Genomic DNA, 23,411 nt, shown 5'->3' on the forward strand with positions numbered 1-23,411 from the left:
TAGGGCATCCCCTAGTCGAGGTCAATTATCAATGATTTCTTTTCTTGTTTGTTATTCAGAAATGACTGCAGTCTCTGCACCACACATGCATAAATAACCGAGTGTAAGTATGGTACCCTAGTTCCTTAATTAAAAAAGGGGCTTTACAAATTAATTTGCACTCAACCCCCAATTAAATATGTATGCACGAAAGGCCCAAGAGTCATGCAATAAAAAACATTGATTATTAGATAGGGGTAACCTTTAAGACCACACCGAATATAATATATTTTGCAGAGGAGAAGAAATTGCAGCTTGGTATTCTCTAAAAAAAAAGTATCTTTTAATTTAGGAATATTCATTTATTTCAAAAGATCTTTTAGCTTTCTTTAAGCTTTCTTCAAATACACAATAAAAGTGCGTATCTCCATGGGACTCAGTTCGATAAGGAACTCTTGGCTACCACTATCTGCCCTGGCTGCTTCATCCTTGGACTTCCGGTTCCTCTTGGCCTGTCTAACTTGATCAGAGGTCACATCCCTCTTGACCCGGTTACTCTGGGCACCCAATTCTCCGGCTGGTAAGGCTTCTTCGGCATATTTAACGCCCAGCATTGGTTTCTGGGCACTCAGCAAGTGGATACTCTTAGCATCGGGCTCATCAAATGTGCCATAGGAGTTGAAGGCCGCTTGCTCGGGATCCGGAGCAAATTGAAGGCGACGAGTCTCGTCCAGCCAGGCATTTCCATCCAGCGTGGTTTCACGCATTCCCGTGATCTCAAAAGAACTGAGAACATTCTTGACATTGAACTGAACAGGCTTGGAGTACAGCTCGTCCTCATTGTTCTCCATAATGTGCTCAAAACGCACGAGTAGCTCGTTTTCATGCCACGGTTCCAGGGTGAGCAGATGCACGGGCTTGGGCAGAACCAGGGATACGCCGCTGAACTGTAATAAAAAAGGAGAAAAATCAGAAAATATGTTCAACTTCTAGTTTGGTAGTTTTTACTCACAGCATTTGTAAAGGAAGTAAGCCACTCTTCGGCAGTGTAGGCCTCCATATTGCTAAAGAATTTCCATGTGGGCAGTAGCTTCTCCAGTTGGGTCAAGCGTTCCAAGGCCTTCAGAGAGACACCTTCGCGATCGGAGGACTTGCCAAAGAAAAGATGGTGCTTGCCCCGTGCAATCAAACCCGCTCCGTACTCCGTCTCATTGAGAGCCTCGCCCACACCGAAGGCATCATCTCGTAGGAGACGACGATGGACCATCAGCTCTAGGGAACCATCCTTCAGGGAGCTGCCTCCCTGGGCTCTATCGGTGAGGATAGCCAAGCGAGCCGTGTCATCCTCCAGGTCTATCTTGGTCGTTATGGGATAGTAATTTCCAGCAACTGCTTCGTTGATTTTCACAGACCAAGTTTCACGGTGATTGAGCTGCCTCTTGATCATTTCACGTCCTTTAGGAATCAATAAATATTAATTACTGCTTAAGGACATATTATACAAGTATAATTACCATTAGAATCGGTATTGAATAGGCCCTTTGACTCGATATCAGAGCTAAAGCGTGTGATAACCTCCTTGCCAATGCCGTCATCAATGGGAATCGGACCCACAAGCCACTCGAACTCAGCAAAGGAGTCCTTGGCATACACTCGCACCACCTGACTAATCCAATCGTTGAACTTCTGATGGACCTCCTGCACCAAGTCACCCTTGTACACTTCAATCTCAACATGTTCCGTGGCAAAGTGCAGCTTGTTCTCATTGGGACGGAAGATGTACGCTCCGGAGGATCGGTTCAAGAACTCGGCATTGTTGCCAACGGCACCTTCGTAGAAGAGGAAATCTTGGCTAACGAATTTGGTTAAACCATCGGCTGTGACCTCTGAAAGGAAACCATTGGTATCGAAGCCTAACTTGATGTTCTGGAGAAAGAGAATACATTTCAGATGAAAGAAAGAAAATAAGTCTAAAGATATGCACTTACACTATTTCCAATTTCTGTCACGCTGGATTTATTCTTGGGCAGCAGTCTGGGCTGTTTGTAACCCTCAGAGCTTTCGGTCTTTTCTATGTAATATGTTCTATATCCCAAGGCTGGAATATTGGTGGCCAAGAAGACCAGTTCGTACTTGGCAGTCGATGCTCTATGCTTGATATTGATCAAGGCGGATGGTATGGGCACTGCCTGGGCTTTCAGAACAGCTTCTGAAAGGTGAAATATAGTCATTTAATGTTTCTTTAATAACTTCCAATATTTACCCTTATTATCAGTGATTTTATAGTTCGTGTCTGGCACTGGTATCCTCACATATTCACTCACAATATGAGCCAAAGGATTGTACAGCGTCAGAGTGAATCGATCATTATCCTCGGAAACAGGACAGGAAGTGATGTTCAGCAAGGGACACGTCTTCATATCTAACTTGTATTTCGCATCCTGATCCTGAGCACTTCCCGGCGTGGACAGTTGATTCAACACATTCCTGGTGGTGGCACCACAGGCCTTGAAGCTAACACTCAATCGCTTTGCATAGTCCAAGGCCACCTTCTCCTTCTCTGTTCCTGTGATGGCATCGTGGTGCTGCATGATGCCCAGAGTCTCGCGCATGAAGTTCAAGTGAGGTCCGAATTCTACGGCTTTGTTGGGAGCCAAGGCACTGAGTTGCTTGCAAACTTGGAGGAAGTGATTGCCATCACGCTCGAATCGCTTCAAGGTGGGTCGCGAGGTGAAGTAACCCGTCCAGTAGGCATGTGGATCGGAGGCATATGGGAAGAAGTCATCGCTCTTCTCGGGCCAGGTAATGCCGGCATCGTGCAGAGATTTCAGATAGCACGAGGGTGTGGAGTACAGTAGATTTACCTTGGAGCCATTCGCCTGACGCTCGTTGGCATATCTGAGGATGAGGAGGTGTTAGAAACCTTTCCCCTTGGCTCATTCCCCGAGCTGAACTCTGTCTAGGAAAGCCCCTAAAGTACTTACTTAATCAGCTTATCCAGATTCTTGTACCACATGTCGGCGTTCTGATAGTGGAAATCTTCGCCCATGGTTAGGATCAAGTTGGGAGTGCGATAGTGTTCCGCCATTTTGGTAACATAATCAATGAAGGCATCAACCTGCATGTTTGTTCATTTCAGTTAACAGGACATTCAGGGCTAACGACGGACGGCACACACACACAGAACATAATTTGGAATTCCTATTTTTAGGGGCTTTCTTCAACAGTCAGTTGGGGTAACGAGGATTACATGGTTACAGGGAATTACCGTATTAATTTGTCAAGGTTCTTGTAGTAAATCTGAGCTGCCTGGTAGGTAAAATCACCGCCCATTGTGATAATGACATTATTGGTGCGATAGTATTGGGATTGGGTCTGGGCAAAGTCCAAAAATGCGTCGACCTGATGATGCGGGAGGATGGTAAGGACACAAACAAGGTACAGAACAAATGCTCGAAACCAAATGCCAAAAACACTAAGCGACATAAGCATCTTAAATTAAATCTTACCCGCTCCTTCACATTATTATCCGGACTGTGTTTGCCATCAATGATGGGGGCATCGCTGCAAAGAACATCGAAGCAGAAGCCATCCGGTGCCTGGTAATTATTGTAAAGAGCTCCAGTGAACAGATCTGATTCCTCTCCTGCAAAAAATAAAACTCCGTCAAACTATGACCATATAAATGGATAGTAAATCCGTACCCAGATTAGCCGATCCATGCCATATCATTTCAGCATTTTTGGTCATTAAACGGTTATCCTTATCCTGATAATCCAATCGCCCAAAGAACATGCCATCGAAACCCATTTGGGCAAACATCGAAGCCATTTCCCTGGAGTGACCAAAGGGATCGATCTGCCAACCAACTCGCGGACGTCCACATTCACCAAACGTATCATTCAAAAGTCTCAATCCCCAAGCAAATTGATCAATCACACTCTGGTAATGGGTCGTCGCCTCATCGTTCATACTCCAGGCACCGCCAATAAACTCCAGTCTTCCCTGGTCCACCAGCATCTTTACAGCATCCTGCACCTGGGGTTTCTGCTCCTTCCACCATTTGAAGAAGAATGCGGATTCCACATAAATGAAGCGTTTCTCTGGATCCCTCAGCAAGGCCTCCACAACCGAATCGATAATGTATTGGACTCCCGCCTTCTGGATTCGGGTTTCGCTGCCATAATAATATTGATCGACAGTCTTTAGCCAGCCGACATCGTCATGAGTGTGCGCCACCAGATGCACATTCAACATATTGGGTTTTGTGGGATGGCAGCTCTGGAAAATTAATTGAAAAATTTATTATAATGTTAGTTCTTTTATAGTATTATTTAATAGAGGAACCTTTTACTAGGTTGGGGAAGACTTGCAAAACTCACAACCTATATAAGCTTATCAGTGCAAAAGATTCCGCTTTCCAATTTAAATTAATTAGTATAAAGGTCTTAGCCCGTCATTGCAAAAAGGCATTTACAAAAGGCTTATCAATGAGTTTATTTAGCTACATTCCATATATAATATATAAGTTGTATATAAGTTTGCATCTATTACTATAATATAAATATGTATGTATGCTGGAAAACTCACCTGATAACCGCACTGAGAGCCCTCTTTCTGAATGCTCCGCAAATCGGCATTATGTATAAATCCAGAGATACACAAAAGTGCAAGCCACGCAGAAATCTTTCCGGACATTATGGCAATTCTTCTTTATTTATACTGCATTCGATACTTTTTCATAGAATACACAGAGTCAGTATTTAATAGCGGAGAACCCACGACTTTTCTGATTTCCCAACGAATAACCACCGATCGCATCGGCTTCTCAAGGCAGACTGTTCGAGGGGAGAAAACAAACTCAGCTCGAGACCTGAGAACCCTACTTGAGAATCTTTATTGCCATATGTACATATGTATTTCCAAACAGGCGGAGCGAGAAAGTGAGGCAGAATTTGTACATATGTTTGTACTTAGAGCGTTCGATGTACGAGTGCCAAATGAGAACCCACTGATACGGGCTTTATGGCAATTTCTACATGAGCGCTTGAGAGTAGTGTTCCGACAGCCAGGCTCTGGCTTGGACCATCTTAATCATTTCCACAGACTATAAACCAGTCGAGTACTTAATTGGTTTCTGAAAACCTTCCACACCCGAATGCATGTGGGCATGATAGTGTTGAAATAAGGCCTGTCGCTATCTGGAAAAGGGTTTAGAGTGGTGGTGCACTTCAGAAACCGGAGGTAATAACGCTAACTCGAGTGTTTCGAACTACAGATATCCAGTAATCGACGTTAAGTTTTGAGAGCTAATAAAGTTTGCGATACTTTCGCTACTTTGCTGTCGTTCCAAAATTAGTTAAGTTTCTTCTGTGATGATAATTACCGGTAAATTTTGATTTAAGCAGTTAATCTTAAATTAAAGGTCAACTAGGGAATTTCTTTATTTCAGTTATTAAATGCATTTGATTAACGTGGTTGTTCATCTGGTTCTTCAGGGAAATAAACTGCTCTAATATTCATATATGTATTAGGAGCGAAGGATTTTTCAGGTATGTTTATGATACAATACATACAAAGAGCATTAAATTTACTTATTTTCGCACATTTACAAAAGAATAGAATTCATGTTTACACAAAAAATGTTTACCTTTACAAGTTTCTGTAAATTTTTTCCACGCTTTAATTATAGATGCAAACCACACGGTTCTCATTTCATATTTTCGACCCCTAAAATCTGATCATTTTGATATTCCAAGGATATTGGTCCATGGGGAAATGTTAACCATGACAAGCTTGAGTAAAAAATAAACTTAATTAACTAACCACAAATGATATCATAATCAAAATGTTATTTTAACTGCAGGCAACATTTTCATCATCTCTAAAACTAGAACAACACACTTAGTAATTCCTTTCAAGAGCTGGTTATAAAAAAAATAATGTTTTCATTACTTGTTTACTAAGCCCAGCTCTTCATATAGACCCCGCGTATTTAGGTACAAATTCATAAAGCCGTAATCTGAATAATTAATTACTCGAAATGATTGCAACCAAAGATAAGGGTTTTAATGCAAAATACAGAAGTCAATGACTAGTACTAAAACATAAACAAAATACGAATATGTAGAATACTGATAAGACCCCATGTAAATACATATATTCAAGATTATATTTTGCAAAATTGATCTTAAGGTCTACAGTGTTTTATATTTCTCTTCTATCTACAGTGCACGCAACGCCCTGTAAATTGTTATCATTGCTGGTGCTCCTAAATGGATTTTAATTTGATAATCCCACTCAAGTTAATGCGCCAGCAGCAGTACAAGGTTTATCGCTTCGAGTGCCACATTGCTGGGGTCTCAGGAGTTGCCTCATTCCTGGGTTCATTCTACACGACTCAACCGAACCGATAAGACCTCTCCGTGGAGCTGAGCCAGCGGCAATAGCGTTCATTAAAATGGAATATTTCTTCAGTCGCCGTCGGCTACCCGTGTTTATCATATGGATTTTAATGAACTTAGCCGTAACCAAGGCTACCTGTGGATTTGAGGTAACAAATTCAAAAGTGGTTAAGTGTTTGAGATCCATGGATGATGACAGCATTTCAATAAGAGACCCCAGTTGAAGCTCAATCTCGTTATTTATACACCTCCTTTCTAGTCATGTCCCGCCACGAAACCAAATATGATCAATGTCCACTTGGTGCCACATTCCCACGACGACGTGGGATGGTTGAAAACAGTGGATCAGTATTACTATGGAACCCACAACGAAATCCAACCCGCCGGAGTTCAATATATTCTGGATACCGTAATTGAGGAGCTGCTGAAAGACTCCAGTCGTCGATTCATACAAGTTGAGACATTCTTCTTTGCGAAATGGTACTCCGAACAAGCTGAGATTGTTCAGAAAGCTGTGAAGAAATTGGTGGCCGAAGGACGCTTGGAGTTCGCCGGAGGAGCTTGGAGCATGAACGATGAGGCGGCCGTGCACTACCAAAGTGTGATAGATCAGTTCAATCTGGGTCTAAAGTGGGTATTATTATTTAAAATAAGTAGCTCCTATAATAAACCATTGTTAATATTTCGTTTTAGGTACCTAAAAGAAATCTTTGGGGATTGCGGACGTCCCACAATTGGCTGGCAGATCGATCCCTTTGGCCACTCCCGGGAAATGGCCTCTATATTCGCTCAAATGGGTTATAATGGGGAGTTTTTTGGTCGCATGGATTATATGGATAAAAAGAAGCGTCTGGCTGATCTGGAAATGGAAATGATTTGGAAATCGAGTGAATATTTAAAGAATTCCAACATATTCACCGGACTCCTCTACAATCACTACTCATCTCCTCCGGGTTTCTGCTTCGATATTATTTGCACAGATGATCCCATTATCGATGGCGACAGTTTTGATAATAACGTTAATAAGAGAGTAAACGACTTTTTAGCGTACATTAAAACCATGACCAAGTCTTTTCGAGCTAATCATATAATGGTGCCCATGGGAGATGACTTTCAGTACTCAGCGGCGGCAATTAACTTCAATAACATGGACAAACTTATCAAGTAAGTGGATCGATTAATTATATTCTTAATAATAAGAAATCAATATTATAATCAGGTATGTCAACGACCGCCAGCTGGAGGGATCTCAGATCAATATCTTCTACTCAACTCCCTCCTGTTATCTCTACGAGTTGCATCAGCTGAAGCAAACTTGGCCAAACAAGACCCAGGACTTCTTTCCGTACTCCAGTGACTCACACTCCTATTGGACGGGTTACTTCACATCCCGACCCACACAGAAACGCTTTCACCGCGATGGCAATCACTTCCTGCAGGTGGTGAAGCAACTCGGTGTCCTGGCCAACTTGACCAGCAACCAGCATTTGGCAGACCTCGAGACTCTAAACCAGGCTATGGGTATCATGCAGCACCACGATGCAGTCACTGGGACGGAGAAGCAAGCGGTTGCCTCCGACTACGATCGAATTCTATATGATGCGATAACTGGAGCAGAGAATAATGCCCGCGATGCACTCCGCTCTCTGACTAACTTAACATCCGGAGAATTTGCCAGTTGCCTGACACTTAATATAAGTGTTTGCGAGTTTACCCAGAAGACAGCCAACAATGTGATTGTGACTCTATTAAATCCATTGGGACATGCATCAACCCAATATGTGAGGATACCTGTAAAGAATGAAAACTATATAGTTACAGATGAAAAAGGTATTAGGATAATACATCCCTTAAGCAAACCTTTTTATCTTTAAAATCATAAATTTTTTTATTATTTCTAGGTCACGAAATACCTTCAGAAGTGGTCCCTGTTCCCTGGCAAGTCTTGGCTCTTCAACATCGTCCCAATGACACACAGCATGAGTTGGTTTTTAAAGCCAAAGTGGAGAAACTGGCAAACTTCTATATAAGGGTGCTACCTGTTCCCAAAACTAAAAATCACGATTATTTCCCCATAAACAAAGATTTTCATTACAATAGCGAAGCTAAAGATGAAACCAACGAACTAATTGTTCAGAATTCGGTAAGTTAATTAATAATGTGCACGTATATTTCATTAACCATAAAAATGTATAATTTCAGCTAATAAAACTAGTGTTCGATACAGCTAAAGGCGGCTTGAAAACCATTGAAATGAACGGTGTCAGGGAAAATATTCAGCAACACTTTGGCGTATACAAAGGCTTTCAAGGTACCAACTCGGAAGCCAAGAACCGATCATCGGGTGCATACATCTTCAGACCGGATGGAGACATTGAAATCCTGAATGATAAAGTTCTCCTTTACTTCTACAACGGCACTCGGGTCAAGGAAGTCCATCAGCATTGGAGCGATTGGATATCCCAAGTGGTACGCATCTACGAGGATGTAAATCGCGTTGAATTCGAGTGGCTGGTGGGTCCGATACCCATAGACGACGTGGCTGGCAAGGAGATAGTAACGAGATTCACAAGTGAAATATCCTCGAATGGAATGTTCTACACCGACTCCAATGGTCGGGAGATGCTAGAGCGGGAGAGGAACCAGCGGGAGGACTTCGATCCGGATATGTCAGAGGTCATCAGTGGCAACTATTATCCCGTGACAGCTCAAATTTCCCTCCAGGATGACAAGAAGCGGATTACCCTGCTAAACGACCGATCACAAGGCGGATCTAGTCTGGCAGATGGGGAGCTGGAGCTGATGCTCCATCGCCGGCTGTTAGTGGATGATTCCTTTGGTGTGGCAGAAGCTCTTAATGAGGAACAGTACGGAACTGGCCTCATTGTCAGGGGAAAAGTCTATCTAATTCTTGATGCTGCCGCAGCAAATCCCAAGACAGCAGAGCGCTTGCTCCAGCACGAATTAAGTCTTCCTCTTTGGAAATTCTTCAGTAAATCCAACAAAGCTGTCTCGATCAATCGACACATGATTCCCGACTTTTCCGATTTTCCCCGATCGGTGGATCTTCTTTCCCTGGAACAACATTCGAAGGATGAATTATTATTGCGAGTGGAGAACTTTAATACTGAAAGAAACGTGGTTAGCTTTAACATATACGAACTCTTTGTGTTCTTCAACGGAGATCATATTTGGGAGACGACTTTGGACGGTAATAAGAAGTTGAGCGAAGTCAAGAGATTCAAGTTCACTCAGGACTCTACAGGAAGTAGTCCCACTTCCGTGGATTACTTCTATGCTCCGCACAAGCCCTTGGAGGCGGATTCCACGAAGGATGCTTCGGAATTTGTTGTAACCCTGGAGTCCATGCAGATTCGTACTTTTATAATCCAACAGAAGGCTTAAAACTTGATCTTTATTTCGAAAATATAATATAATTGTGTAAAAATATATTTATGTTTTACTTGGAATTCTAGAACAGGTTTTCAGAGTTCACATCCATCTGCTTTTATAAGTTGAAAATATCAGATTTGAAATTCCCGACAATCCTAAAACTCTTTAACTTTGACAACAGGCACTGCATTATAAAGCTGAATGCCATTACGATGACAAGAATACAGGCCAGAGTTAACAAAATTATTGGGATATTCCACAATATATCCTCTTCCTCACTTTCTGACCGCTTCATCTTCCTCTTAATAAGATTGTAGCACTTGTCGGCACTTATTAGAGTATCACCAAAGTTTGCAGGCATCTTAAACTCTTGCCCATTAGTGAAAAACTTGGAACGACTCTCGGCACAGAAGTTATCAAACCAATTGATTGGTTTTTTGTTGATAATCGACATCATTTTGGTAGACAAAGTTTTAAAAGCAAAATTGTATAGTGACACTTTAGGCAAATCTATACCAAAACCGTATAGAATCTAATGGATTTTTAGGGAAAAGTTGTATGTTATAATTAATCAAATTTCGCTATTGACCACACACGCAAACTCACCAAACTCTTGAATAATAAATTAACTAAGAACAACCTTATTCAATAAAGCTTCAACCAAACGGAACTTTGTCACGCTAAAGGATTTTATTTGTTGTTTATTGTTTTCTATATAGTATGGCTATATAACATATTTCAAATTAAAAATGAGGATTAGTCTTTCATTATATGTTCAAGTCTTCATTCATAAAAATATTAACTTCCGGAAGGTTTTAAAATAAAATAAAATAAATAAACTCCCGATAAAAAGTTGAACTAATTTATAAACAAAATGGTTTTCAGGCCCTTTAAGAATCGACGATGGCCCCGAGCAATTATTAATTTTATTGTTTTATACTTTGATAATTGCTGTATACACGGATTTCGATATGTAGTTCAAACTATGCTTGTCTTTCTTGAAAAGTGAGTTAAGTTAATAATCCACCATGTACTCTAAAATATATGTTTTTATTTTCAGATTACTTTGGTTTATCCTGTTAGTAGCATCCATATATTTCTGTATTATTGTGAGTCTATCATCTATTCAACGTTATAATACCAAAAGCACTCATGTGGGCCTAGAGGTATAAACATGTTTTAGTATTGAATAAAATAATAAAAATAATATTTTCCTATAGCGAAACTATCACTTTTGGAATACCACAGTGCCGAGTATAACTCTATGTCCAATGCAACGTCTGAATGCTTCCTTTTTTGCCAGTTATTGTCGGTAATTGCAAATAGTTTAAGCATTATATAAATTCTCTTCATTAATATTTATATTTAAGGGTAAACGGCGTTAAGGGAGCACAAAAGACTTTATTATGGGACTTTCTTGAGAACTTGGCCAACTCCACATATCTTAATTTTCAAAACATACCCGAGAGCGATCAGATTGATCAGATACTTAAGGATTTGAGTCTCAAGCCGGAACAGTATATGGAGTTAATTTACAATTTAACATATGACAGTACCTACGAGCCGATAGAAAAGCAACGAACTCGCAGCATCGATGGACAGGTTAATATTCATGTCCGACAGGTTCTCACCGAATACGGACTGTGCTATTTGGGGAACTCTAGGTTGGGTGAAGAGTATAGTTCCCGATATTTAATATTTGGAAAATATCCGGAACCCAATAAGTATGAGTCAACGCGGAAACTTTTGCAATATCAGAGTGGTTCGTACTTTGAAAAGGACGTGGGATTCACTTTGTTGAGCTACAGCAGCGAGGCAATTGATGTGAGTATATATCTTTTTAAAATTATCAATCCAACCTATTTTCTACGATTTGACTTTAATATCTAAATAAATATTATATTAATATTATATTTGCAAGAGCTTCATACATTCTGCCTTCGAAGTCATGAAGGTAGATACCAATTTTGGCTACACAACTGAAGGCGTGGTTTACGATCCCGTCAGCGAGGAAATAATTGCCGAGGACAATCTAGAAACGTAAGTTTTCATTATATTAGGTACCTAAATATAAATATTAATTCCTTTAGAGAAACCTCTGTCCGAATGAGAAAGTGTCGCTTTCACCACGAATCGAATCTCACTCACTTTCCATTTTATACAAGAAATGTGTGTCAGCAAGAGTGTCGCATTAATTTGGCCTTTAAAATTTGTAAATGCATACCACACTTTTATCCCAATCGCAGTAAGCTTATAAAAAATATTAAAATTAGTAGTTAGTAATAATATAACTTATAATTCGATCAAGTTGCCAATCCCAAGCCTGTGTGTGATTATAAAACATTGAGGTCTTGTTTTCCTCGACATGCTGGTAAGTAATAATTTATGTACTCTTTAAGAAATAATTTTTATATTAAAAAACTCTTTTTTAGATTTCTTTCTTAAGCTATACGAAGAAGGTGGCCATCATGAAATGCCAGCCCCCTGTTATTGTGAACAGAACTGCCTGGATGCAGTAATAACTACAAGATCCGCACTAGTAAGTATATATAAAAATATTATACTTGACAATTGAATTATATTTCTTTGGAAATGTTTAGCCCATGATAGGCTCCAAGCAATTACTTGGAAGTATTGGCAGCGCTATAACTATTAAAACCTGGCCCCAACTTCGACTCAAGCGTCAAGTTATATTTTCCATGACTGATCTTATGGGTATGTAAAGGAGCAAAAGGAAAAACCCCTTTTAAATTAGTTCTTAAATTATTTTTTAACGAAGTCACATTCTCAACTATAATTAATTAATGGATCTATTTAATGGCCGCTTTTCAGTTTCAATTGGCTCAACGGCTGGTCTCTTTCTGGGATTCAGTGTCTTGGGTCTGGTGGAAATTCTATATTTCTTTACAATAAGGTTAATCTGGCAAGTATTGGGTTACACCCTCTGAATAGAGCACGCTGGTGGATGTATTTTAACTGTTAGGACACTAATAAAAATATTTACTCTTTAATTGATAATTAAAATTCTTTGCACATCAACCCTTTGAAGCTGTATGAAACAAAACTCTTTGTGTAGTAAATGATTTATTTATTCTTAAACGACGAAAACTAAAGCCTTTACTTTCGTTTCTTAATTGTTATTCATAAGATGATGTATATAATTTGTCTAACTATTATTTTTTAGTCTCCATCTAGTGTATTTTAGTATGTTTTAATGAGAAGTGTAATTGTATTATTGAATTGTTCTTTGTTCTTGACTGAATATATTTGATTTTTGCAATTCCCTGCAAGCTTTACGTTGAGCTTTAGTGTCAGAAATACATATACAGATATATTGAAATTAACCACAAATTATATACGTAAATGATTCAGTTTATAAGTTAAGTATGATCCTTAAGGATGACTCAAGAAGTACACGAAGTACAGCAGTTCTCGCGATAATAATCATAGCCGCACAGCTTGGCTTGGGCAGCCCACTGGCAGTTGGCGAACTTATCCGTACAGGTGGGTACAGCTTCGATTTTTTTCACTTCTGTAAAAAAGAACATATAGATTCTGAAAGGAAAATGTTATGGAACCCACCTTCTTCGCATTTTTCCACATTGCAGTTGCGATATATAGGATCCCTGCTCGCATACCGACATTGCGTTGATTCCCGCAGAGCGTTCAGCTTGAGGTCGTACTCCAGACATTTGACACTGCGCCGCTGGGTACCACCGCCACAAGGCTTGGTACACTGTTAGAAAATATTTAAATTCAAAATATTTAATAATCATTAAAGCTAATTCTCACCTCTGACCACTCCGAGTAGTGCCAGCGGGCAGCGCAGTATTCCACCTCTTCGTGCGAACACTTCTCAATGGCTTGCGGCTTCAGCTCCGGCTTGCATTCCTTGTCCTCGGTAATCAGTTGATTTTGAATGCACAGGACCTGCCGGCTCCTGGTCAGATCGAAGCAATCACCATTGCACGAAGACCATGGACCTGTGAACCAATCCCCCACCTCGCAACTGGGCTTCTCGCAGGGCCGCCGACTCTCGGGCGTGGCACTCGGATCGCAGCGCTCTTCCCCAGCCTTGGAGCGGTCACAGAAGACGGTGCGATACTCGATCCCGGATCCACACGTCACCGAGCAGTACTGATTCCATTCGGACATCAACCAGATGGCATTCACAGCCGTCGTTCCATCGATCTTGCTCCGCTTCACCTGGGTACTTGAGTTCGCCGAGTCGAAGTTACTATTGCCCTGCAGGCGATATCGGGCAAGGTTGCGACGACGACTACTCTTGGGACACTCACACTGCTTCTGTGTGGGCGGCTGGTCCTCCATGCAGGCAGCCTTATCCACATGGATGACCAGTCCGGAGGCCAGCTCTTGGACGCAGCTCACCTCGCGTCGCCGGAATGCACCGCTGCTCAGGCACCGGCACTCGCCCCACTCGTCGAAGCGCCAGTAGGCCGGGCAGGGTTGCGTGTTGCAGTGCAGCAGGTTCTCGTTCAGCACGGGCTTCACGGAGTGCATGCAACGGCGCTGGGAGTAGTAGCGCATGGGGTTCTTGCGAATGCACCGGATGATGGGTGTCTGGGTGCCGCCGCCACAGGACTTGGTGCAGCCACTGAAGCCAATTACCTTCCAATTAAAAATACGTTTGCGACCAGTGCCCCGAGAGCTGCTCGATGAGCTGGTGTCCTCCGTGCCGGACCTCAACAGCCCGTCACTGCTCTCCAGGGACATTTCGTTCTCCTCCGATTCGGAAATAATTGGTAGCATGTACTCGTACTTGATGCCAGTATTGTTGGACGTTTTGGTGTAAACCTTAATATGGATTTCAAATAATACAATAATTATAATTATATCTGAATGATTTTGAAATACCATAAGTTGCAGCGACTCCCTAATGGGTCCAATACTTGTTATCCATTCGGTAACTCCATTGCTGTCATGTGCTCCATCGATTCGATGGTAGTCGAAGGTGGCACCAACGCCTTCATAGGATCCACTCTCCGAAACCGCATTCTCGCCATTAAATATGGATTCATCCTTGGAAGTTCGCAGGACTTGGACCGCAAAATAAAAGGGGTTTTACAACATGAAATATATATATTTTCTTAATCAAATATCTGAGCAAAGCATTACCTAGCAAGTTGATGCTATTTTTAAGTTCCGTAATCGAAATATTGGAGGCACCGACAGGTAGGGTTGTGACGTGTACATAGGCATGATCCGGCAGGGGATCTCGCGTGAAGATTCCCGTGACAGGTCGACACAACAATCCTCCACAGCTCACGGAGCCGCTATGGGCATACAATCCATCAATGTCACCACTGGCATGGACGGCCTACAATTAGTTTCGATTTTTGTTGTAAGAAAATCAGAACCAATTACGTTTTACTAAATTGAATTTCAGCTGAATAACCCATTTTTACTTACCAGCCATAGTAATACTATGATTCTCAACATTTCTCTACCTTGGAAATATTAAGTTTTTCCTTATCCCTAATGATAAAATATTAAACCGGCTTAGTTCTATTAAATAATGTGAAGGACTTTCCAGCTATTATAAACAAGTAAACATTTTCTATATTTAATCTACTAAGTTCATGGTAAAGCGATCTGTGTGAAATTCTTTGGGCTTTGCAAAAACATTATTTATTAGCCACTTATTAAGAGATCAAGATAAACAAAATAAAACGAGTGTACCAAATATACATTCAGTGGTATTAAGAGGGCATATGTTCGATAAAAAAATTGTTTTCGTACGCACAACTGAGCGGCAATGTGTGTTTACTAAAATAATTCATTGAAATTAAGCTCATTGGACGCGTTCCAGTTTTAACTTTCACGAAAATTATTTTCCATTTGATTTGTTGACCTAATCCCGTTCTCAAGAACCAATTTAAAATATTACGTTAGGTAAGATTAAAACATTTGAAATACTGAACACTGAAGCAATTAATAAAATAGATTTTCAATTTTTAAAGTCATAATAGGAAAATAAAGAACAAAACCAATGACTAGAAACTTGTTTAATATTAGGATTAATTTATACAAAATCATATGGAAAATAAATTGAAACACGAGAAAACCTATAACTGCTTTTGCCAAGTTATTTCAATAATTTATTTGATTGGGTTTATAGCAAAAAATCCTTATGTTACACATAAAAAGGATGTCCATAAACGTAACTAAAGTCTTCAAAGAAAATTTAGAATCCTTTAAATTCTATACTTTTACGGATCACTGCGAATTTCGTGTGCGTTATGATTCAATGCTCGATCGATACTAAGAATTCGCTGCGATTCTTGTACTTGAAAAAGCTTTAATAATATTGTAGAATGAGAAAAACCATTAGTGCTTTTTAATATGTGATCGTTGCTTTAGTTGCTGCGTATGGAAATTGATAATTGATATTTTTAATTCGTGGGTTGCTATGAAAACTTAAGGTTTGAAAACAAATATTTAAAAATTTAAATAAATTAAGGCTACAAATTTTTATGATTACTATTATGATAATGATGAAGATGAACTTGTTTTTATCAGGCTTTGAATATATAAAAACGTAACGGATTTAAACACAATTTTCTAACTACAAAAAAATACTTTAACTAAGTAAATGGGGCTTTTATAGTTCTTGGAAATCAAATAAAATGTAATCTGAATAATGCTCTGATATTGGGCAAACCAAATGATTTACTTTGGATATATTTAATCACCTTACAAGCACCATCAACACACACAGCACGGCTCCAAAGGTGCGATCTGTAGTATTCCGCTGGATGTCGGCAGGGCGTGCCATCGATTACGGATTCATTAAGTGTGGCAAACGATTTCATTCCAGATGGCATACAGTTCAGCTCACATTCAGCATCATCTAACAATAAAAAATATATAAATATGTAACTTATTTCGAACGTTACTATAAATTAAATATCAAAACATGATACATTCTAATTCTTAAAAGGTTAATCATATATAGAACCAACCCTTTATATACGGTTCCCACGTATATCGGTGACCATGAAACTCTATATCGTTGTAACTCGTACACTGAGAAGCTCGAAAATCCGGAGATTGTCCATCACAGGGAACATCATTACAAAGCTGATAACGCTTAAAGTAACCCACACAGGCATTACTCGTAAGCTGATTATTTGTTGTGGGGTTTCTGTAATCAAAATACATTAAAAGTAAATTAAAAATATAAAGAAAAAGTATATAAAAGTAAAATAAAAATATCTATAAAAATAGATCTGCAAAATATAAACACCTTTAAGTACAATACATTTAAAAGGGAAATGTTGTTCCTAGGTCTTAATTTAGGTGATTTTATTAAGACTAATGCACGAGTGGTCCAGTTAAATCTCTGATAAAAAAATTAAAACAATACATTACAGTGTCACAACTCACCGGTTAATGCATTTTCGCATTTGATACCTCACGCCTCCGCCACAACTGCGCGAACATTCGCTCCAGGTACTCCACTTATCCCACCGTGGATATGGATACACTTTCTTCCTCAGCTTCTTTGTGGTCATTACTCTCATCGGATTTGGGGAGGAGAAGACCTCCTCTACGACACTTGGAGTTTGTTTTGTCGTCCCAATATTGCTGCTTTCAGTTGGTTTCAATGCTGTTGCCAATGTTGTTGTCTCCGGATTGGGGGTAGATGGTAAGACATCATTGCGATTTGTACCATTTATTAATAATATCGTTGGCTTTAATACTATAAGATCGGTTTGGTTTGATACTTTACTAATCGTCTCGTTTTCCAGGTAATCGTTCTTGTTACTCGGTTTCTGTTTAAGGGATATATTCTTTCGTGTGTGCCACAAGTTGGCCAGTTCATAATATGAGTTGGTCGGTTGCACCTTACGCGTCTTTGGCTTTCGGTGCTCTTTCAGCCACTCTTGATGTTTCTATATATAAGTATAGGGAAAGTATATTATTAATGTGTAAATCCAGACAGTGTAATATTAATTTATAACCCATTAAAAGTTCCCAGTTGGAAAAAAAAAAAATTAATTGAAACAGTTGCGTCATCCTAGGCCTATCTTCAATTAACATGAAACGCGAAAAATTGAAATCGTGATTAATGTCAATAAAAGAAATATTTGAATAATTATATAGCCCCAAATTATTGTATAGGCAAACAAAATTCTTTAGCAAGTGTTTGAGTCACTGGAAATGTTTAAGCTTAGAGCGATTATAATTAGAGTTGTATATAATTGGAAATTTCGAAAACCTCAGGCGCCATTAGCAGGGACTTCTACTATCAAGAAATATTTATGGTAATTACAATGGCATACAAATAAAAGAATTAACGACATAAAAACTAGATTAGCAAGCCATAAAATATGTAATACGTCATCTGGTATATAGTTTTCGAATTCATAGCTTATCAATGTCGGCGGAGCGGGACGAATTTGCCAAGAGCTTTATAGCCGGTCCTCTGACCCAAGATTTTTTACAAGACGCTTTACAATATTACAATCGGCAATCATAATTTATAAGCTATAAATTATTTAAGTGCTGGTTTTAATATAACGATAAGAATCTTTTTAAGTTGCAAAGGAAGTTTTAAAAATTCCGTCGCTTAGGCTCACCGATTTTCTTTTATATTTATTTCTAAATCAAAAATAAAGCTACTAACCTTAATTCGTTCTTTAGTGGATAACTCCGCCTTTACGAAACGAGTATCGGGTATTGATGCAAGGATGATAAGAATACTGAAAGTAAAACAATACAGAAAACATATAAATTAAGATAGTTTTTACAAAAGATTTTAAATTTAACACGCTTAATAGATGTTTTAAACCATTTAAAAGTAATGCAATCATTTTCAGTTAGTGTAAGTGAGTTCTTAATTAGAAAACAAATTAGGTTGTTTCCTTTTAACAAAAATACTTTTTATTTTGTTGCCTGAAAAATTAGCTTATGAGCTCCACAAATTACAAAATCTTTTCTGAAAACGAGTCACTGTTCGGCGGCGGCAAAAGAAAAAAAATCTTGATTAAATGCAGCTGAAAGAGATCACCGCTCCTCCCACTTTTTTGGGTTCATGTTTTTGTTTTTACTTTGTAAAAATCCCATAAGCAACTTAAAGTTAGATTGATAAAAAAATTGAAATGATTGAGTTATGAAAAAACTGTTCTTACCTGAATATTACGAAGAGTTTTGCCATTTTCAAACCTAGAAATATAAAATAAAGCAGAATCCCTGGAGAATCACAGAAGTCATTAAAAGTCTGACTATAATATTAGTCTACAAAAATGCCAGCAATGTTTTTTTTTATATTGGGGAAAAATTCCCAAACTTTTGGGACACATTCCATATACATGTATTTACACATATATCACTCTTTTTTGTTAAATATGTATGTTCTCTAATCGTTTTGGGCGATCTTCAATGTTTTTCGCCTGTACGCATTCTGAGGCTTTGTATTAGCAAACTCGCACAGAGGAACTCAAGTTCCATTATATGTATATATCCATTGATTACGAGTAAACCGACCGTGACTATTCGACTGGAATGGATGTACTTTCGGGCAGCATACACCACAACATCCGTGAACGAAAATGGGAAGGGCGTATTTCATTAGATGCCTCCACACCCACTCTACTTTTTGGAACTCTATGATCGTACATACGATACAAAAATGTATATACATACTATATGTGCTTGCTCACATATATTGCGTATACGTATGCGAAATATATAATATTATATATATTTAAATTAAGGTGATATCAAGCCAAAAAATACAGTTTAACAATGCTGAGATAAGCTTTGATTCTGTCGATTATAAAATCGATTTTATTAAGTCTATTTTTGCATAGCGAAGAAAAGTTTTTAAAATAAGCTTAGTCTTATCAAATCTGTTTAAAAGGATTCATATTTGAGTTTCTTTTTCACTTAATAAAAACAGATTAAGACATTTTAATAGAACCATCTAGGGCTTGACCATTTAGGCTTTTCTTTGACCCCATCGAGTTTGAGTGGAAAGTCGAAAGTGCTTTTTGCCAGTGACACAGATCGGGGTAAAAAGGCAATATACCCTATTTGAGAACTGTACGCGTATGGGGTATAGAAATTCTTAATGTCACAATGTACTCTTCCATACTTATCTGTGTCAATAGGCCCATATTGGGCCTATATCTATGCATATGAAACTGCATTTGCCCATATAAATATATACCACAAAACGTGGTGGTGCAATGGATGGCATTAGCACTTCAGCACGCCACTGAACTCCAGGCCGAGGCACTCAATTCAAAGAGTGCGCGGATATTATGAAGAACTTGCATTAAACTGAAGTGTTTGGAAAATCTTCAATCAGCCGCGCATAGGAAGCCAACCGAAAATATTTTTTACATATGTCATATTCTTCGCGCCGTCTTGTATTTCGTCATTCACACTTGCGAGCTAACAATATTATGTGAAACTTCCGCAATTAGCAAAAATAAAAAGGGGGAGAATATTTTGAAATTTATGCCTGCGAACATATGGATTTGTTTAAATAGGATACATAGATAGCGCCATAGATACATAATTATGAATGTGGCGTGAAATACTGGTATCTGTGTCACCATTCGGATCAGATTTGGACATCTCCGAGGCCGGGGGTATTATTATCCGTTCGATCCTAAAGCTAAATGACTGCAATTACGTGGCCACGTTTAAGGCATGCAAAATAATGTAATTTAGGGTTATGGGAATGGAAACCTCCTCCGTCAACAGTGGGCTTTCTTTCATTATGCATTCAGTACTTGAGTGATCACTGTCATCGGTGCGGATAATGGCTCAATATGTGAGAGAGGTAAATTGATTTGTCCCAAAACACACGCACGGCACACGCACATTTCGAAAAAGAAAACTCAAATCAATTACACACTTTTCTGAAAAAGCAATTAAGCCTTTATTCACAGCCCGACATCTGACTTCAAACTTCAAACTTAATTGTGAGAGACAACAAAAGGATGTGGAGCGTCATTCAAAAGGTCATCCATCAAAATACCTTTTTATTTCGGCTCTTATAAGGTTCACTTAAAAATTTTCTTCTTTTATTACTCTTACGTCCGGTAAGTGCAATTAAACGTAATTATATCTTTGAAAACAATTCCTAAAACACATTTTTAAGAACATCGGGGATGTGATTTAAAGTTCACAAATTATTGAGTGGGGGCATGGGATAAATTTCACAAATCCCAGGAACTTGAATTGGCTTTAACTTTAATTAATTAATTTCCGTGTTAATATTTAGCATGTTTATGTTGAATGTTGCAACCGACGTGTATCACTGCACTATATTTATTCTGGATTAACTGAAGCTGTCCCGGTCGTCTTCATCGTGTGCTACTCAAATCCGAACTGAAATCCGAATTGAAAATTTCGGGAAAGCGGCTTTGCGAACACAGAAGTGTTGAAGGCAGAGCGCGCCGCAAGCATCAGCGCAGCTCTGGCGATCCGATCGAGTGCCACCAGAGGTCTCTGGAGCTCCCGGAGGAGCGGCGGGGTGGCATTGCCTCGACGCGTCGCTTGCCAACGCCACCCAAAACCAAAAGTCTGGAGCCAAATGTGCGTACGTACAGATATGTGCGTGTGTACAGCACGAGGCAAAATGGGAGCTTTCAGAAAATGAAAAACGATAACAAAGTTTAGAAACATTTAAGTAGATTTAATAATGTGTTCTAGGTGTTCAGAAATTTTTAATTTACATTTTGATTAAACTTAAAATTGGATTCCTTTTTCTTATTTATTAACCGAAAGTTTACTGACAATAGCCCACAGTTTTAAAGCTTTCTACTGACTTCCGGTTAGTGTTACAGTATTAATATCAAATATACTATATTGAAGTAATAGTTAATCACATCACATAATATACTTACATAACAATAATGTCTAAAGAAAACCCTAATTTAATGTACATTAAATATTTATATTTTTTCTTCAACCTTGTGAAATTGACCGCAACTGTGCGACTCTAGCGCGGGTGAGTTACAACAATGTGGGTGATGTCTATGCATATGTATGCATGAATGTAACTTTATGTAGCTTTCAGCTAAACATCATCAATGCGAGAACAAATGTACATTCGAACATTACGCAAACGCCTTAATGCAAAAGTAATCCAATGAAATTTATGGAGCCGAAATTGGTTATAATTTAGCAGAGCCCAGAGCCCGGAATTAAGCTCTTCCTCACAAACAAGTGAGAAATTTATATAGTCCTGAAGATGTTTGATCTTTGGGGAAATCTATGGGACGAGTCCATCTGTTTATAATTTTACGGGTGATATTTTCCAATTAGCTTTTTATTAAACTTTTTATTGCTAGTTAGAATTATCAAAGTCAATATAAGAATTTTGATTAAATTAAATTCAAAATCTTAATTTGAAAAGCTTTTCTGTTGGTATTTGGGTAAATCAAAGTTTTTCATAACTAAGCCAAAAATGCAAAAAATATAATTCGGAAAGGTTTTCTATGTTAGTTTTAATAGGATTAACAAATCTGCATACTAATTTTTAAATTAAAAAAAATTCAACTTTTGGTAAAATTTTGACAATGTTAACGACTAAAAATTTAGAAAAAAAAATAATACAAAAAAAATTTGGCCCAAACAAAGCTACATCGATTCGGTTGTTCATGCTGATCAAGAATATATATGATTTATGGGGTCGTAAATGACTCCTTCACAGTTTTACAAGCTTCTGACTAAACTTATACCATTCATAGAGTCGATAAATATATATATTTTATAGGACAATTTTGTTTATGAATCAAATTTGAAAAAATTCTTAACTATGCCAAAAATGCATTAATTTCAATTCGGAAACCTTTCCTATGCTAGTTTTTAATAGGGCAAAAAAGCTGCATACTCAATTTAAAATGTTAAAAAATTCCAATTTTTGACAATTTTAACGACGTAACTAACCCCTTATCTTTTTTTGCAAAAACCGAAAAAAATTTCCAAAATTTTTTTCCAACCAGAGATAGTTAGATCGATTCAGCTGTTGATGCTGATCAAGAATATATATGATTTATAGGGTCAGAAACGACTCCTTCACTGCTTTGCAAGCTTCTGACTGAAATTAAAAACCCTGAAAGGGTATAATAATGTAGCAAAAGTTGGACCCATTGGTAAAAAATCCATAATTGGTAATAATTTATATTACAATAACGCTGTTAACTTTTGGTATACGTTTGTAAATACAAAATTGCTGTATCACTTTAAATTTTTATAAAGTAATGGGGTCCATGACAAAAAGGGAACTGATTGAAAAATAAATGCATAGCTAGCACACCTGATTCTAGACCTAGCCCTGATCCCTTCTCTAGCATTTTCTACAATTTATTTATAATTTAAACCATCCTTTTAACCCTTTTTAATAATACTAATAATAAAGCACACTACTTCTTTTTCTATTTCCCTTATAAAAAGTTAAACTTGGCAAAGTTATATTTAAACTTCGCTTCTGCATCATCATTAATTATGTATTTTCAAGATTGGGGCTCTATTAATTGGGTCGTTTTCGTTGGTGTGTGCTGATACGGAGTAATAAATCTTCATTTTTGTTTTATTTATTTATATAATGATTGCATCTAACTTCGCTCAGTTTTAAGCTCTAGTCTTTTCGCC

At 38.4% G+C, this 23,411-nt stretch overlaps 4 protein-coding genes across 8 annotated transcripts; 2 read left to right on the forward strand and 2 right to left on the reverse strand.

The window, feature by feature from the left end:
* Positions 1–320: 320 nt before the first annotated feature.
* Positions 321–4,978, reverse strand: LManII (Lysosomal alpha-mannosidase II). Of its 3 annotated transcripts, none has more exons than XM_020951626.2 (9): positions 4,570–4,978; positions 3,684–4,260; positions 3,489–3,625; positions 3,248–3,381; positions 2,243–2,877; positions 1,968–2,188; positions 1,494–1,905; positions 992–1,434; positions 321–926 (listed from the first exon to the last, which is right to left on the reverse strand). In XM_020951626.2, the coding sequence occupies exons 1-9, from the start codon at positions 4,675–4,677 to the stop codon at positions 369–371; spliced, it is 3,225 nt and encodes a 1,074-aa protein (XP_020807285.2). In that variant the 5' UTR covers positions 4,678–4,978; the 3' UTR covers positions 321–368. The 3 variants fall into 3 exon arrangements, with proteins under 3 accessions (XP_020807285.2, XP_020807286.2, XP_086686921.1); XM_020951627.2 differs by lacking the exon at positions 3,248–3,381 and adding an exon at positions 2,964–3,097 and having other exon boundaries at positions 4,570–4,977; XM_086830795.1 differs by having other exon boundaries at positions 2,964–3,381; positions 4,570–4,820.
* Positions 4,979–5,030: 52 nt separating this feature from the next.
* Positions 5,031–9,833, forward strand: LManI (Lysosomal alpha-mannosidase I). 3 transcript variants are annotated; one of them, XM_020951645.2, is made up of 8 exons: positions 5,031–5,367; positions 5,432–5,531; positions 6,210–6,532; positions 6,643–7,013; positions 7,077–7,547; positions 7,603–8,213; positions 8,285–8,526; positions 8,586–9,833. In XM_020951645.2, the coding sequence occupies exons 3-8, from the start codon at positions 6,440–6,442 to the stop codon at positions 9,786–9,788; spliced, it is 2,991 nt and encodes a 996-aa protein (XP_020807304.2). In that variant the 5' UTR covers positions 5,031–5,367; positions 5,432–5,531; positions 6,210–6,439; the 3' UTR covers positions 9,789–9,833. The 3 variants fall into 3 exon arrangements, with proteins under 3 accessions (XP_020807304.2, XP_020807303.2, XP_020807305.2); XM_020951644.2 differs by having other exon boundaries at positions 5,035–5,223; XM_020951646.2 differs by lacking the exons at positions 5,031–5,367; positions 5,432–5,531 and adding an exon at positions 5,893–6,128.
* A 754-nt stretch (positions 9,834–10,587) lies between these two features.
* Positions 10,588–13,251, forward strand: ppk10 (pickpocket 10). Its single transcript, XM_020951515.2, has 10 exons — positions 10,588–10,781; positions 10,837–10,942; positions 10,997–11,088; positions 11,147–11,600; positions 11,698–11,816; positions 11,867–12,021; positions 12,085–12,147; positions 12,209–12,315; positions 12,377–12,491; positions 12,609–13,251. Exons 1-10 carry the CDS (start codon positions 10,651–10,653, stop codon positions 12,722–12,724), a joined length of 1,458 nt encoding a protein of 485 aa, XP_020807174.2. The 5' UTR covers positions 10,588–10,650; the 3' UTR covers positions 12,725–13,251.
* On the reverse strand, positions 13,095–21,118 carry loh (thrombospondin type 1 domain containing lonely heart). The gene is made up of 11 exons (XM_086830800.1): positions 20,791–21,118; positions 18,932–18,965; positions 18,427–18,502; positions 17,184–17,692; positions 16,760–16,941; positions 16,490–16,647; positions 14,913–15,114; positions 14,652–14,833; positions 13,569–14,591; positions 13,359–13,512; positions 13,095–13,308 (listed from the first exon to the last, which is right to left on the reverse strand). Exons 2-11 carry the CDS (start codon positions 18,955–18,957, stop codon positions 13,181–13,183), a joined length of 2,640 nt encoding a protein of 879 aa, XP_086686926.1. The 5' UTR covers positions 18,958–18,965; positions 20,791–21,118; the 3' UTR covers positions 13,095–13,180.
* Between the last annotated feature and the right edge of the window lie 2,293 nt (positions 21,119–23,411).

The sequence above is a fragment of the Drosophila serrata genome, unplaced genomic scaffold (assembly GCF_035046125.1).
Source record: "Drosophila serrata isolate PLE 108 unplaced genomic scaffold, ASM3504612v1 contig_240, whole genome shotgun sequence".
Classification (NCBI taxonomy): domain Eukaryota; kingdom Metazoa; phylum Arthropoda; class Insecta; order Diptera; family Drosophilidae; genus Drosophila; species Drosophila serrata.

Excerpts from the sequence above, each read along its gene's own strand:
- LManII (XM_020951626.2), bottom strand. The coding sequence starts at position 4,677 with ATGTCCGGAAAGATTTCTGCGTGGCTTGCACTTTTGTGTATCTCTGGA. Across the intron at positions 2,878-3,247 it reads AACCTTGACAAATTAATACG|ATATGCCAACGAGCGTCAGG; the intron begins GTAATTCCCTGT and ends CCTCATCCTCAG. Across the intron at positions 1,435-1,493 it reads ATTCAATACCGATTCTAATG|GACGTGAAATGATCAAGAGG; the intron begins GTAATTATACTT and ends TGATTCCTAAAG.
- LManI (XM_020951645.2), top strand. The coding sequence starts at position 6,440 with ATGGAATATTTCTTCAGTCGCCGTCGGCTACCCGTGTTTATCATATGG. Across the intron at positions 6,533-6,642 it reads AGGCTACCTGTGGATTTGAG|TCATGTCCCGCCACGAAACC; the intron begins GTAACAAATTCA and ends CCTCCTTTCTAG. Across the intron at positions 8,214-8,284 it reads TATAGTTACAGATGAAAAAG|GTCACGAAATACCTTCAGAA; the intron begins GTATTAGGATAA and ends TATTATTTCTAG.
- ppk10 (XM_020951515.2), top strand. The coding sequence starts at position 10,651 with ATGGTTTTCAGGCCCTTTAAGAATCGACGATGGCCCCGAGCAATTATT. Across the intron at positions 10,782-10,836 it reads ATGCTTGTCTTTCTTGAAAA|ATTACTTTGGTTTATCCTGT; the intron begins GTGAGTTAAGTT and ends TTTTATTTTCAG. Across the intron at positions 12,148-12,208 it reads TTGTTTTCCTCGACATGCTG|ATTTCTTTCTTAAGCTATAC; the intron begins GTAAGTAATAAT and ends ACTCTTTTTTAG.
- loh (XM_086830800.1), bottom strand. The coding sequence starts at position 18,957 with ATGGCAAAACTCTTCGTAATATTCAG. Across the intron at positions 17,693-18,426 it reads CCACTAAAGAACGAATTAAG|AAACATCAAGAGTGGCTGAA; the intron begins GTTAGTAGCTTT and ends ACTTATATATAG. Across the intron at positions 13,309-13,358 it reads TGTGGAAAAATGCGAAGAAG|AAGTGAAAAAAATCGAAGCT; the intron begins GTGGGTTCCATA and ends TCTTTTTTACAG.